Raw genomic sequence first — 15,256 nt, 5'->3', positions numbered from 1 at the left:
TGCACTGCATATTATTTGTGCCTTGCTTGCTGGTGGAGGCGTGACCAAGGAGTTAGGTGTGACCAGTGGAGGTGTGACCCTCACATTGGGCTCACTGTTCACTCTGTCTCCTGGGCTCAAGCACTAGGTATGTGGTCAAGCTAGGTCACGCCCACCCCTTGCATCATAAGCCCACTTCATATATTTACCGATGTTCAACTTGGAGCCCGTTAACTCCAGACTTTATCTCTAAATTCTCTTAAGTAGGTCAAAAGACCTTAAAGCAAGACCACTTACACCTGAGGGCAAAATTTACCAGCGTATCCTTATTCCATCCAAATTATGTCCAGGTTTGTTGTCCAACCATCTGAGCCGTTTAGAGGGGACACATGATATGTGGTGATAATGTCACAGGTTTCCCAAGTTAAGTTATATGAGGCCATAAGGGAAAAAGATGACTCCCCAGTCACCACAGGTAATCAAGATAAAAAATAAACTCTGGTTCATATTGAAGAACTCAAAACCCTTATAGTTCCTTCCAGACGGGTGAACGGCCATTGAATCGCTGACTTGTGAGCAAAGGCTGTGGAGTGGGAACAGAGACAGTACAGCTGTGCCTTCGACGATGCAGTAACAGGAAACAGATTTAATCTCATGCTAAACAACCGAAAAATTGGACACTACAGATGAAACCAGGGCTTCCGGAGTTGGGGCGTGGCTTTGCCCTGGGGGCGTGGCATTCATAACAAGTTGGAGTTGGGCGTAACAGTTGAGGGGCGGGGCCAGGCGGGGGCGTGGTCAGTGGAGCTCGGCCTGGGCTCAGAGGCGCATCGGCACCAAAGGTGAGAAGCGCTCAGGCCTGTGGGCCGGAGAAGAGTGACACCTGTGAGTGAGGCGCCAGGCCCGTGGAAGCGGGGAGACAAAGGGCGGGGCCTCTGACCACCCACCCTTCGCCCCCTTCTAGCCGCCCCGCCTGCCCAGCCATGTGGTGCCCGCTGATCCTGCTGCTGCTGCTCCTCCCGGCTGCCCCCGGCCCCGCTGCCACTGCCGCTCCCATCCCGGAAACCAAAACCCAGGAGAGCCTGCAGCAGAGCCTCCTCCAAGGTCACCACAGCCTCTCATTGGGGGTTGGGGAGAGGAGGACAGGGAAGAGGGGCGGAGGCAGACAGCAAGGGTGGGAGCCAGAGGGACACCAAGAAGGGAAAGACATAGACATGACATACAGGGAGGGGGCCCGAGGGACAGAGGCGATTGGGCAGGACAGATGAGGGGTAGGAATAAAGAGATGATGGGACAGAAAGAAGGTGGGGCAGAGGGCAAGGACGGGTAAGAACAGGGGACAGGATGAAGGTGGACTGGTCCGGCCCTGAGAGTCAAGAGGATGGAGAGACACGGGGTGGCAGGGAACTGGGAACAGGTCTGGAGGGGCATCGGAGATCCAACCCCACACCTGCTCCAAGCCCGGGGGATCTGCCTGTGGCTTCTCTCCAGGAACTGCACAGAGAACCAGGGCGCTGGCTGGGGAGGGCACCCTTCCAGCCACACCTGGAGCCTGCTTGTTCTTCCCCAGGTCCCCAAGCTGGAGGAAACAGAGGCCAGCGGGCAGTTGCAAACCACCTCCCTCACTTTGGCTGTCCTCCTGTGGCATGAGGTGGCTGCCACCGCGGTGCAGCCCTGAAGCCCAGGAGGCAGGACTGTGGCTCTGTGAGAAGCATCCAGGGTTACGGGGGGCACCTGGGGCTTCCCCCACCCCAGTGAACACCCCCAAGACCCACTTCTGAGGCCCCCTTCCCCAGGCTCAGCATCAGGGGCTGGGCATGGGCATCAGAGCACTGGCAGGCATGTACCCTCTCTTGCTTCTTTTTGGATTATTAAAATTGTTTTGAGGTTAAAGCGATGTGTTCATTGACAGCTCTGTTCTGTGTTCTGGGGTCCAGTGTGGGGGGCACAGGCCATGGGGCTGTCTGGGCCCTGTAGGCAGCAGGAGCCGTAACTCCACCTCTGGGGATACCAACTATTGTCTGGAGAGACCCTCTACTCCATCCAAGCCGGAGCCGCTGGCCCATAGTGACATCTGCCTTCAGGTGGTCAGAGGGGGAATGCCTGAGCATCAGGAAAAGAGCCCGGGACGGAGCTGGAGGCCAGAAAGGGAAGAGAGCCTGGGGCTGGCAGAAGGCAAGATGGGTGAATATAAAGTGGCCCAGCACGGGTAGGGGTGTAGCTTGCACAGGTGGGGTGCACCAGGGGCCTGGAGTGACCATGCCTGATAGAGATCTCGGGCAGCAAGAATGGGTCCCAGGTGGAGCAGGGAAGCCTACCGGAGGTGGGATGGTTGCCACGCCCGCACTGTGGCCGTGGCGTGACACCGAGTGTCAACAACTGACTCTGAATAAACCCAACCCTGATTGGTAATGCTTGCTAACTTTCTTTTCTTTTTTGGCTGGGCTGCGTGGCATGCAGGATCTTCCCTGACCAGAGATCAAACCTGTGTCTCCTGTAGTAGTAGCACAGAGTCTTAACCACTGGACCACCAGGGAAGTCCTGCCAATTTTTACGGTGTAAATAATCCTACACTGGCCGATCTAAACATACCAATATGACCTGTACATTCTGCTTCTCAGAAAAGACAACTCTGTCTTTCCCGTGAGCCTCCTGGTGCACACAATCAATGATTTTTAGGTCCCTGGCCAGCAGCTCTTCAATGCAGTTGGGTCTTCAGCGATCTCTGTATGCTTTTTTCACTAGAGCAGTACTTTTTGCTACCCATCAATTCCATTGACCATACTTGGGATGCATGATGCCCAGTTATCTGAGGAGGACAGGCCAAGGATGTTATTATTTTATTTCCAAAAGCGGGTTTCACCATCATGGGATATAAATTGAAATGTGAAAAAATTTTATGCTGTGGGCAGGAATCCTCTCTCCTTGTTTCCAGAAAGACCTCTCAGGAAGCACAAGATGTTTTCCCACCTCCTTTGCCCCCTGCTCACGGACTGGTAAAGAACCCGCCTGCCAATACAAGAGATTTAGGTTCAGTCCCTGGGTCGGGAAGATCCCCTGCAGAAGAGCATGGCAACCCACTCCAGGATTCTTGCCTGGAGAATCTCATGGACAGAGGAGCCTGGCGGGCTACAGACCATGGGGTTGCAAAAAGTCGGACACGACTGAGCACACACAGACATACACAGCTAGACTCATAGTATTTGTGAGTTTGAAGAAGCACTGAGTGCACTGAGCAGACCCGACCGAGTCTCTTCGGGGTCCCCTCTTTTCAGGTCCTTCTTCCCCTCACAGAAGACATCTATCACTATGTCACCTGTGACTGGCACGTCTAGGCTCCAGAGCGGCTCGCCGATCACCCTGGGCAGGACTGCGAAGGATTCTCGGTGGAGAAATAAGCCCACGGGGGAAGGCGGGCTTCCTGGGGCGGAAACCACCGCAGTCCCCCGGGACCTGCGGGCAGCCCTGCCCTCTGGCAGCAGAACTCGGAACTGCACCGCCACCTCGCGTTCATTCTTTACGGAATTTTCCCCCCTCTCTCTAGCGAGATTCTCTAGTGGCTCAGAGGGTAAAGCGTCTGCCTGCAGTGCAGGTAGAACTGGGTCCGATCCCTGGGTCAGGAAGATCCTCTGGAGGAGGAAATGGCAACCCACTCCAGTACCTTTGCCCGGAAAATCCCATGGACGGAGGAGCCCGGTAGGCTACAGTCCATGGGGTCGGCAAAGAGTCGGACATGACTGAGTGACTTCACGACTGAGAGACTTCACTTTCCCTTTTCACCTTCCCCCTCTCCAGGTGGGCCCCCTCCATGTTAGGGACCTGGGGACACCCCAGTCGTGAGCATCCTGTGGGCTAACAACCTAATAAGGAGACAGACAACACTTTGATTAAAACAATTACTGCTGTGAATGAACCAAGGTTCTGAAGGAGGTGATAAGGGAGGGGCCGTTGAAGACCAGGGACATTAATGAGGTTTGCAAGCTGGCCTCTGGGTTCCAGGGACTGGAACCTTTGCCCTCGGGGCTACTCTGGGCTGGAGAGCAGGGATTCTCGCTGGGCTCCCCATGCTGGTTTCCTCCTCCTCCTCCTCCCAGGCTGAGTGCTGGGCTGTGGCCCCCCTGGTGCTGGGGCCTTTGGGCGGCCCCTGCCCAAGGCCTGGGCTCCTCTCTCCCCAGAAAGAGATCAGGGTTCAGGTAGCAAAGGGTCTTGGGGGAAGTTCTTCGTCTTCCGGATGCACAACAGGCCAAACAGCGACGTGCGAGGCACACAGCAAAGTGTTATTCACGAGGCCTCCGGGGAAGAAGAGAACAAATCTCGACCTGCCTGCTTCAAGGGGAGGGGCTTGGGATATTTGTGGGATAAAGCTGCGGAGTGGGGAGGCACGTGGGGGAAGGTGATTGGAGAGAAGGTAACGGTGAGATCATCGTAGTACTGCGCAGGCGCGGCTGAGCTTCTGGCTTCCCGGAAGCCGAAGGGCGGCTCCAGCACGTTTTGCAGGTGGAGCTCGTGGCTCTCTGACGTCAGAAGGCACGCTTGCGTGCCCACGTGGAGGGTACGCGGGCTCAACGTTCTTAACCGGTGGCTTCAAGTCCCTGAGAAACAACTTGGGCAAACATCTTATTGTTTAGGCCGCTTGGAGGATGTTCACGTCTTGTAGCAACAGTTAAAGCCAGCTGGATGCTGAAGTCAGGACACAGTTGATTATTTATTAAGCAAGTTAGAGTTTAATGTATCTGAAAACTGCCCTCGGTTTCAAAAGGACTGAACCCTCTTCTCCCTGATGCCATAGACCCGCCCCAAGACCGAGATGAAGGCTAGAGTTCCAGCCTCAAGACCTGTGCCCGGGAGATCTCTATGTCACCCCCAGGTCAATCCGCCCTGGAGAGAATTCCAAAGCCCCTGGAAAGGAAGGACTGAGTTGGGGGGCTGAGGGGAGTGGCGGTGTCCCCCTGAGAAGCGTGGGGAAGACTTGGGAGCCTGAGGAAGCCCCGCCGGCTGGAGAACATGGATAGTTCAGGAGTAAAGTGGAAGGTGAGAGTTCAGGCACAGACAACTGGCTCCGGTCCTCCCCCGGGATGGTCTCTGCTGAGATGTAACTGCTTCCCGCTCAAACTTTGGGTCTCCATTTCCCCATCTGCAAAATGGGAACAGGAGTGGCTCCTCCCACAAGAGGCAGATCCCGGTTGTCTTGGGCTGCTGTGTCTGATGGGATTTTGAAGTCTGGGAGCGTGAAGGGGTGTGCTAATCAGCTTTTGTAGGTTTTATCATAGATGATTTGGCCTCTGCTGACTGTAGGGCTAAACTACCCGCCAAAGGTGTTCTGGGGTTTGCCCTGGGAAGGCAAGATGTCCCTCTGGTTTAGAGGGCAACTTCGAGTAATAAACCCAGTCGATGCCATTGACCTCTCCTTGTTATCACTCACTCATACCTATCAGTTTAATCCCAGATACAGTTATTTTATTTTATTTATTTGTAGCAAGATTTTTAAAAATATTTATTTATTTTGACTGCTCTGGGTCTTACTTGCAGCACGTTCAGGATCTTCGATCTCCCTTGCAGCCTGCAGATCTTTAGTTGTGGCGTGAGAGTTGTGGAATGCAGGTTCTTAGTGCCAGTATGTGTGATCTAGTTCCCTGATCGGGGATGGAACCCAGGCCCCCTGCATTGGGAGCGTGGAGTCTTAGCCACTGGACCACCAGGTCAGTCCTCCAGGTACATTTTAAAGCAATGGGATCCTTCCAGGTCTCTAATTTCCACATCTGGAGGAAATGCCTCCTCCCCCAAGAACAGCGCAGAGCTCCGCCCCTTGGTGTCAAAGTGTGGAGTTGAGTTTTCCCAGCATCATGATCTCCACCATGGCCCACTGGGGGCTGGGAGGACTATGCTCCCTCACTGATCTGATAAAATTTCTGGCCCAACAGGATCCACCAGGCGAACATGGAACTTGAGACGGTAATTTGTAGGGACAGATTTCCTTCCAGATGTAATTTGTTTGGCAAAAAATAGCACAAAGGATGTGATAGAGGAGGCAGGTGTATTGTCAGAGTGTTTTTGTATCCTGCCGAATTAGGTTGGTAGTAATCCAAGCTCAGTTCAGTTCAGTTCAGTCGCTCAGTCGTGTCCGACTCTCTGCGACCCCATGAATCGCAGCATGCCAGGCCTCCCTGTCCATCACCAACTCCCGGAGTTCACTCAGACTTATGTCCATCGAGTCAGTGATGCCATCCAGCCTTCTCATCGTCTGTCGTCCCCTTCTCCTCCTGCCCCCAATCCCTCCCAGCATCAGAGTCTTTTCCAATGAGTCAACTCTTCGCATGAGGTGGCCAAAGTACTGGAGTTTCAGCTTTAGCATCATTCCTTCCAAAGAAATCCCAGGGCTGAACTCCTTCAGAATGGACTGGTTGGATCTCCTTGCAGTCCAAGGGACTCTCAAGAGTCTTCTCCAACACCACAGCTCAAAAGCATCAATTCTTCCATGCTCAGCCTTCTTCACAGTCCAATTCTCACATCCATACATGACCACAGGAAAAACCATAGCCTTGACTAGACGGACCTCTCCCTCTCCCTCTCCCGAGGGACGGACCTTTGTTGGCAAAGTAATGTCTCTGCTTTTGAATACGCTATCTAGGTTGGACATAACTTTCCTTCCAATGGGGTAAGTGTCTTTTAATTTCATGACTGCAGTCACCATCTATAATGATCTTGGAGCCCAAAAAAATAAAGTCTGACACTGTTTCCACTGTTTCCCCATCTATTTGCCATTAAGTGATGGGACCGGATGCCATGATCTTCGTTTTCTGAATGTTGAGCTTTAAGCCAACTTTTTCACTCTCCACTTTCACTTTCATCAAGAGGCTTTTGAGTTCCTCTTCACTTTCTGCCATAAGGGTGGTGTCATCTGCATATCTGAGGTTATTGATATTTCTCCCGGCAATCTTGATTCCAGCTTGTGTTTCTTCCAGTCCAGCATTTCTCATGATGTACTCTGCATATAAGTTAAATAAGCAGGGTGATAATATACAGCCTTGATGTACTCCTTTTCCTAATCCAAGCTAGATTGTTTTAAATTAACATGTTAACTGTAGGTTTACAGATGGTCTCTGACACATCATGGTTTGATTTACCGTTTTCTTCCTCTACCATGGTGTGAAAACAATACCCAGTCTGCAGAATTTTGATCTTTTCCCAGGCTAGCAATATGCAGTGTGATACTCTCTCATGATGATGGACAGTGGCAGTGAGCCACAGCTCCCAGTCAGCCACGCGTTCACAATCATGATGGTAAATGACCAATACACTTACAACCATTCTGGACACAGACACCGTTCTGTTTTTCACTTTCAGTATAGCATTCAATCAATTACATGAGATATTCAGCACTTTATTATAAAATAAACTTTGTGCTAGATGATTTCACCCAACTGTAGGCTAATGTGAGTGTTCTGAGCATGTTAAGGGAGGCTAGATTAAGCTGTGAAGTTTGGTAGGTTAGGTGTATTAAATACAAATTAAATCGATTACTATAGCTTTGTAGTATTGTCTGAAATCTTGGTGGGTTATGCCTTCAGGTTTGTTCTTTTTCCTCAGGAATGCTTTGGCAATTCTGGATCTTTTGTGGTCCCATATACATTTTAGGATTATTTGTTCTAGTTCTCTGGAAAGTTTCATGGGTTATTTTGATAGGAGATGCATTAAATCTGTAGATTGCTTTGGATAGTATGGCCACTTTAACAATATTAATTCTTCCAATCCAAGAGCATGGTATATCTTTTTATTTCTTTGAATCACCTTCAGTTTTCTTTATCAGTGTTTTATACTTTTCAGGATGTAGATCTTTCACCTCCTTGGTTAGGTTTATTCCTAGGTATTTTAAATGGGTGGTGTTTTTTTTTTCTTTCTCTTTGATATTTCATTGTTGGTATAAAGAAATGAAACATTTATATTTATCAATCTTGTATCCTACTAACTTTCTGAATTAATTTCTTAGCTGTATTAGTTTTTGTGTGGAGTCTTTAGGGTTTTCTGCATAGAGTGTCATCTCACCTGGATATGACAATTGTACCTCTTCCCTTTCATTTGAATACCTTCTATTTATTTTTCTTAAATTATTGCTATGCCTAGGACTTCCAGTACTGTGTTGAAAGAAAAAGTATTCTTGTTTTATTCCAAAGTTTAGCAGGAAGGCTTTCAGCTTTTCACCGTTGAGTATTATGTTGGCTTTGGGTTTGACCATAGACTTTAAATGTCTTATATTTTCACATGCTTTGTATATTTGTCAAGATGAGCCTTTTCCTGCTCTACAGATACTTTTGCCAACATCAATTGCAACACATCTTAAAAGATTTACTGCAGGTAATGAATTCTTTCTGCTTTTTTTTTTACATAGAGAAAATTTGAAATTTTTGTCATCTTTTTTGAAAGATATTTTCACTGTGTATGGATTTTTTTTGTACTTTAAAAATGTTGTTCCACTGTCTTCAGCCTTGCATTGTTTATGACAAATAGTTGGCCGTAACTCTGTGTTTATTACTCTGTATATAATGGATGTTTATAGATATTTACTTCCCTGATGGCTCAGACGGTAAAGCGTCTGCCTACAATGTGGGAGACCCCTGGGTTCAATCCCAGGGCCGGGAAGATCTCCTGGAGAAGGAAATGGCAACCCACTCCAGTATTCTTGCCTGGAAAATCCCATGGACGGAGGAGCCTGATAGGCTACAGTCCATGGGGTCGCAAAAAGTCAGACACGACTGAGCAACTTCACTATAGATATTTATATGTTTTCTTTTTGTCACTGATTGATGGATGTTTAGACTGCACTGTGCGACTTGTGAGATCTTAGTTCCCTGAGCAAGGATTGAGCCTGTGCCCCCTGCATGGGAAGCTCAAGTCTTAACTATTGCACCTCCAGGGAAGTCTCATTTTGTCACTGATTTAAAGATATTTCATTGTTTTCTTCATATTTCTTGTGCTTGGGATTTTTTTAATTTCTTGGATCTGTGGACTTAGTTTTGTTTTTGTTTTTTTACATTTGTAAGTTTATTTAGCCCTTATTTTCTCTTCTTTTCATTTTGGATAGTTTCTATCTCAATATCAAGTTCACTAATCTCTTCTGCATTGTCTAATCTGTTGTTAATTTCATCCAGTGTAATTTTTCATTAGGACATGGTTCTTTTCTCCTCCTAGAAGTTTCTTTTTTCACCTTTTTAATATATACCACGTTTCTCCTAAACATGTCCAGTTTTTCCTCTAGTTCGTGAACATATGGAGTACAGTTATTATAACTTGTAATGTCCTCGTCTGCTCAAATCTATCATCTGTGTTACTTCTGGATCGGTTCTGACTTATTTTTCACCTGATTATGGATATTTTCCTGCTTCTTTGAATGCTGAGTACTTTTTGATTGCAGATAAGGCATTACAGAAAGATGGCTTGTACTTATTTTCCATAGCTAAACTCTCAAGGTTTTCTGGTGAATCTACAAACCACTGAAATTGTTTTCTCTGATACCACTCATTAATCCACCTAATGAATGACAGATTTTTCTGACCTCCTTGCTAGATTACAGCAAATTGGTGTGTCTGAAAAAAAAAAAGTGTCCATTCCAAGACTGTCTGCAGTATTTGTTCTTTCCTTTCCCTCTTTCTTTAATTTAAATCTTGGTGGGTTTTGTTTTTAGTTACTTAGAAGTCAATCCATGGTTGTGATCTCTGTTGTATATGAGTAAACAGCATGCTGATAGCTAACCAAGTGTCTTTTTTTAAGTTTTTTTTTAATGTCAGACACAAAAGAATATGTACTGTAGAGTTCAGAGACAAGCAAAACTAATATCAGGTGCTAAAAACTGGACTACTGTCTTCCTTGGGTAAGAAGGATTTCTGGAATTCTGGCAATATTCCATTTTATCACTTTGTGAGCATTCATTCAACTCTACCATTATTTTGTGCACTTTTCTGTAGGTCTGTTATGTATCGATTATAATGTACATTTTAAATGATGGCCAACATCTGGTAAAAATAGAATAAAGTTGTATTTATAGTGCTGAATTTAAGAATCAATTGCATATGGATTAAACATTTAACTGTTTCTTTTAAACCAAACTGTAAATGTTTAATAAGAAAATGTAGGCAAGAAATTTTTTTTTAATTTTATTTATTTTTGGCTGTTCTTGGTCTTTGTTGCTGTGCAATAGCAACAGTGTTTATTTAATAAACTAAAATTTTACCAATACAGGATGATTTCCAAGATAATTGCTAAACAAAAGAAGACATATACATAATAGTTTGGGGACAGCGCTCGTGTTTTGTCAATCAGAAAGAGTAAATCAGGGACTTCCCCTAGTGGGCCAGTGGTTAAAGATTTTGCCTTCCAATGCAAGTTCAGTCCCTGATCTGGGAGCTAAGATCCCCCATGCCTCGTGGCCAAAAACCAAAACATAAAACAGAAGCAGTAATGTAATAAATTTAATAGAGATTTTTTAAATGGTCAGAAAAATCTTAAAGAGTAAATAACACACATGTATGTGTATGTACCTAGATCTCTATGAGGAGAAATAGGAATCTGATAAAAATCCATTGCCATTGGGTGAGTTTGGAGTCAGGGTTCTTGCAGGGGGCAGACTGTATTCTTGTATGTTGGGGTTTTTCTCCCTGGGACTTGGAAGCGACGAACCTGAATGAAGAACACTTGGACAGTCTCTTGCAAGGACTGACAAGTTGATTTCTGCAGTCAAGCTTTTTTATAGAAGCAGGAACAAAGAGCTCAAAGTATGCGGCCAGCAGAGCGCATACGGAGTTAACACATAATCAGTAGAACCATTTCAAGGACAGTGCGCTCTAAATGACTCATGGGCTTCTCCCACAACCTGCTCTCACAAGTAACATCCCTAATTATTATTAACTCTTGGCGACGAGCATAACCAAAGGCAGGAGATGTCTTTCTGTCCGTAGTGCAAAGCCGCGTACTTCTGGCCCTTCGCCATTTTCCCAAGGACTTTCTCCTTTTACGGCTATTTTGCACTACGCTTCCCAACATATCCTCCTTTTGTTTTTAAATTAAGCACTGCGGCGGCTAGTTGGACTCCATTGTGGGAGGCACGGAGTCTTGATTAGAGACTTCTGTATCCTATAATCAAGGACAAAAAGAGCAGGGTGATAATACCTATATGAAAATATTGCTTCCTGAAAGCCAAGCTCTAGGGTCTAGAGACGATAGGGTTTTGGTTAAAGTATTGTAGAATTGAGTGCTATACAATTCTCTAGGTACCCTAACTTGAAAATTAGCAACTTATTGTTTCAACAAATTGATGTCTAAACTTGAGTTACTTGCGAGATCCTGCAAATGCGCCTTAACCTTATTCCAAGGATATTCAGTGCTATTATAGGGCATGTTAGTCAGACAAAAAGAAGTAAAATTCCAGTGATAGCGTATACGTGTTCGGAAAGTCAGTTGCTGCATTTGATCTCCTAAGTAGATAACCACAGTTTGTAACTCATTAATTCGTGTTTGTAATTGCTGATCTATTTGAGCTTGTCGAGTCCACAGATCATGAGAGTCTTTGTGCCAAGCAGTAATAAAATCACAATTTTGTATAGAATTATGTAAAGCCGTACCAGACAAAGTTCCTACAGTCACAATGGAGATAAGGCTTAAGATGCCTGCAATAATCCACCCAATGATGCGCTTAGATCACCTAAGCCTAGTTTTCAACAATACAGAAGGAAATACAGAATCAGTCCAAGGCTCAATTAAGTTTACAGGAAGCCATAACTCAGATCTTTGTTTAACTAGCGCAATGCTAGCATTGTGATATGAAATGATGTGATTAAAGCAGGTATACAATGCACATGCAGTACAATTGACAATCTTGGCTGATAAGTCAATATCAAAATGCCCTACAATAAACAAGTACGGAAGGTGAACACATGATTGAATATAGCCAGTACTATTATATAGGAAGGTATAATTAGAAGGACAAAACACACCCATAGTCTCATAAACACTAGCGAAGTGCTCTAAGGCTGCTGGAGTTTTCCAAATGTGCCATTGCTCTGGCCCCACAATGGGGACGACAATCCTGGGTCGTGGGGGTGATAAGCCCCCTTTATACCAATTCAGCAATATGTCCTTATCAGTCCAGAAACTTGTCTTAGATTTATGAAAGCCTCCAATGCTTGATCTATTAAACCAGGAGCAATTATGATGTTCCTCCTGCTCTTCAGAACAGTTTACATTGCCAGAAACAGCTTATCTGGAGTCATAGGAATTCCAGTACTCTTCAGTGTCTGCTCAGCCTGACGAGTCATGTTTTCACTTGAGCCCATGTCGGGTAAGGATTCAGACGATGGCGTTTCCTCATTGGGTCCTCCAGGGTCATTGACAAGACCCTTTGCGTCAACTTCGTCACTTTCCGAGGGAGTCTGGTCTTGGGGTCCTTCTCAGTAGCAGACATGGTGAAGGGGAACCCAGATTTCCTCTCCATCTGCAATGACAAGACCATAACCCTTGCCTAGGAGTCATAAGATTCCTGGCAGCCACTGATTAAATTGCTTATACCATATTGGTGTATTGATTTTTAATTTGCTGTTTTTGTCTTCTGCAAAATGTCTATCTGCACGAGTGTCAGAATTATTTTTTGTTAAGTTTAAAAAATTCAGGGAATAAAGAGTTAAAGATGATAGTAATTGAGGGTTCATGGGATAAGAAGTGTATCTCCTCTTCCATATTCCCCCTTTCTGTTTTAATAAATGAGTTTTAGGTGCGGTGGGCTCTTTCAATAATGGCTTGACCCTGAGGATTATAGGGTATTCCTGTAATGTGTGTTATGTTCCATTCTGATAAAAATGAATGAAACAAATGCGAGGTGAATGCAGGTCCATTGTCTGTTTTCAAGACAGAAGGAATCCCCATAATGGGGAAGGTGAGTAAGAGTGCAGAAATGGCGTGTTTGCTGGATTCTGAAGAGACAGGTACTGCCCAGATAAAGCCTGAAAATATCAACTGAGACAAAAAGCAAAGAAAACTTTCCTAAGGAACAGTGAGTGAAATCAGATTGCCAAAGGGAGTTAGGCTGTTGCCCTCGGGGATTAACTCCTGAAATCGTAGTACGCACGTGCAGAGGGGCGCAGACATCACAGGTTTTAATAATATGCCATGCTTCCATGAGGGGAATATGGTATTTAGAGTGCAATCTGTTAGCATTGGTATGAAGATGAGCGTGTTCGTCACTGGCAGACGTAAAAATGGGAGCTATGAGCCTGTCAAGGGCATCATTTCCTGCGACCAGAGGGCCAGGTAAACCTGAATGAGCACATATATGTGCAATAAAGGAAGGTTCCATACGTGAGCGAATTAAAGCTTGAGTCTGTGAAAAGAGAGTATATAATTCTCTATCTGGGTTGTATAAAAAGGCAGTAACAAAATCAGGAAAAAGGGAAGCAAGGTATTTGGAATCAGTATCTACATTGAAGGATAATGGTTGAAGCGACAAAAGAGTATATAAAGCATACAACTCAACTCTTTGTACTGAAGAATAGGTAGTGGGCAATTTCTCTTTGATATCAGGGCCGACAATCCCTGCTATGCCTTTCTTGTTGCCATCAATGAAATAGGTGGGTGCGTTGGAAATAGGCTGGGATGCAATGATATTAGTTACAATGAATTTAGTACATTGTAGAAAGTCCCACGATTTTCCTTTCAGCAGATGAAATGAGATAACATTCTGAAAATCACTTAATGCCATTTGCGTGGTCAGGTTATACTGTAAGGCATTTTGCAATTCCTTTTTTGTCAAGGGAACGTGTATTGCATATGGATCAAATCCAGTCAAAGTTTGTACACGGCTTCTTCCTGACACAATTAAGTGCCTTATTTTCTCAATATAGGATACGATTTTTTTAGACTGTTAAGTGTGTAAATATACCCATTCTATTGGGCTATGCTGAGCTATAATTGCAGTGGGCAAATGTCCAGTAGGGAATATATATGAAGAAACTGGTTAATCATAATCTAGCCGAGTTGAAAAAGATTGTTGAATGCATTTCTCCATTAAGGCCAGTTCTTCTTTGGCCTCTTTTGTTAGCTGCCTAGGGCTATTAGGGTCAGGGGATCCCTCTAAAATTTTAAATAGATTTTGTAAGGCATAGGTGGGGATGCCAACAGATGGCCGTAGCCAATTAATATCTCCTAGCAATTTTTGAAAATCATTCAGCGTGCGTAGAGATTGCACAGAAATTTGAGTTTTTTGAGGTTGGATTTTAGATTCTTCCATAACATGTCCTAAATAATTAAAGGGTGCTTTCCAGTGAATTTTATCTGGTGCTACAAGCAGGCCATGATTTTGAAAAGTAGTAGTAACTTCATTATATAACTGTTGCAAACAGAATTCAGATTCCATAGAAAGAAGTATATCATCCATATAATGAATTATAAACGCAGTAGGATATTTGTCTCTAATGGGTTGTAATAAAACAGATATGAGATATTGGCAAATGGTAGGGGAGTTCATCATTTCCTGAGGTAGCACCTTCCGTTGGAATCTTTTAACAGGAGGATGTGATTTATAGAAGGAACTGAAAAGGCAAAATGTTTTCTATCTTTAGGGTGAAAAGGTATAGTAAAAAAGCAGTCTTGTAAGTCAATAATAACTACAGACCATCCTTTTGGTACCATAGAAGGGGAGGGCAATCCGGGTTGTAAGGGTCCCATAGGTGACATGGTACTATTAACATTTCTTAAATCTATTAACATTCGTCATTTTCCTGATTTCTTTTTTATTACAAAAATAGGGGAATTCCATGGGGAAAATGAAGGTTCTATATGAGCCTTTTGTAATTGTTCATTAACTAATTGCATAAGAGCTGCCAGTTTTTCTTTAGTTAGGAGCCATTGAGGTGTCCATACTGGAGTATCAGATTCCCAATTGAGGAGCAGCATTATTAACTCAATGGCCCCCATTAAAAAGGTTCATTTAAAGAAATTGTGGCTTTTGTTTGTTCAAGAAAATCCTGTCCCCATAAATTGATTGGGATATTAGTAATATATGGTTTAAGATAAGCTACAATTTGATCAGGGCCATACACTTGTAAATAGGATGCACTGACGAAAGTTTGTGTGGCATCAGTTTTATCCATTCCTAATAGTCTAGAAGGAGCCATAACCTTACCCCAATCGAGGGGCCACTCTGCAGCTCTAATGATTGAAATGTCAGCTCCAGTATCTAACATGCCTGTGAAATTCTTTCCCTGTATGCGTAAAGTAAGCATGGGTTTCTGATGTT

The 15,256-nt window shown here is 44.8% G+C and overlaps 1 protein-coding gene and 1 long non-coding RNA gene across 2 annotated transcripts; one reads left to right on the top strand and one right to left on the bottom strand.

The window, feature by feature from the left end:
• The first annotated feature begins 779 nt into the window (after window positions 1-779).
• On the top strand, window positions 780-1,872 carry LOC147344738 (uncharacterized). The gene is made up of 3 exons (XR_015154240.1): window positions 780-821; window positions 944-1,083; window positions 1,550-1,872. It is a non-coding gene; the product is annotated as an uncharacterized LOC147344738 (long non-coding RNA).
• Window positions 1,873-10,429: 8,557 nt separating this feature from the next.
• LOC147344737 (endogenous retrovirus group K member 6 Env polyprotein) lies at window positions 10,430-12,225 on the bottom strand (the record flags this gene model as incomplete). The annotated part of the gene is given in 2 exon segments (XM_086373833.1): window positions 10,430-11,136; window positions 11,139-12,225. Coding segments are annotated over 2 exon segments (1,236 nt in total), but the record flags the coding sequence as incomplete, so codon positions are not given.
• Between the last annotated feature and the right edge of the window lie 3,031 nt (window positions 12,226-15,256).

This window comes from Bos grunniens, chromosome 25 (genome assembly GCF_055505025.1).
Source record: "Bos grunniens cultivar Pamir isolate PY7600 chromosome 25, Bosgru_T2T1.0, whole genome shotgun sequence".
NCBI lineage: Eukaryota > Metazoa > Chordata > Mammalia > Artiodactyla > Bovidae > Bos > Bos grunniens.
This window is presented reverse-complemented; position numbering and strand designations above follow the sequence as displayed.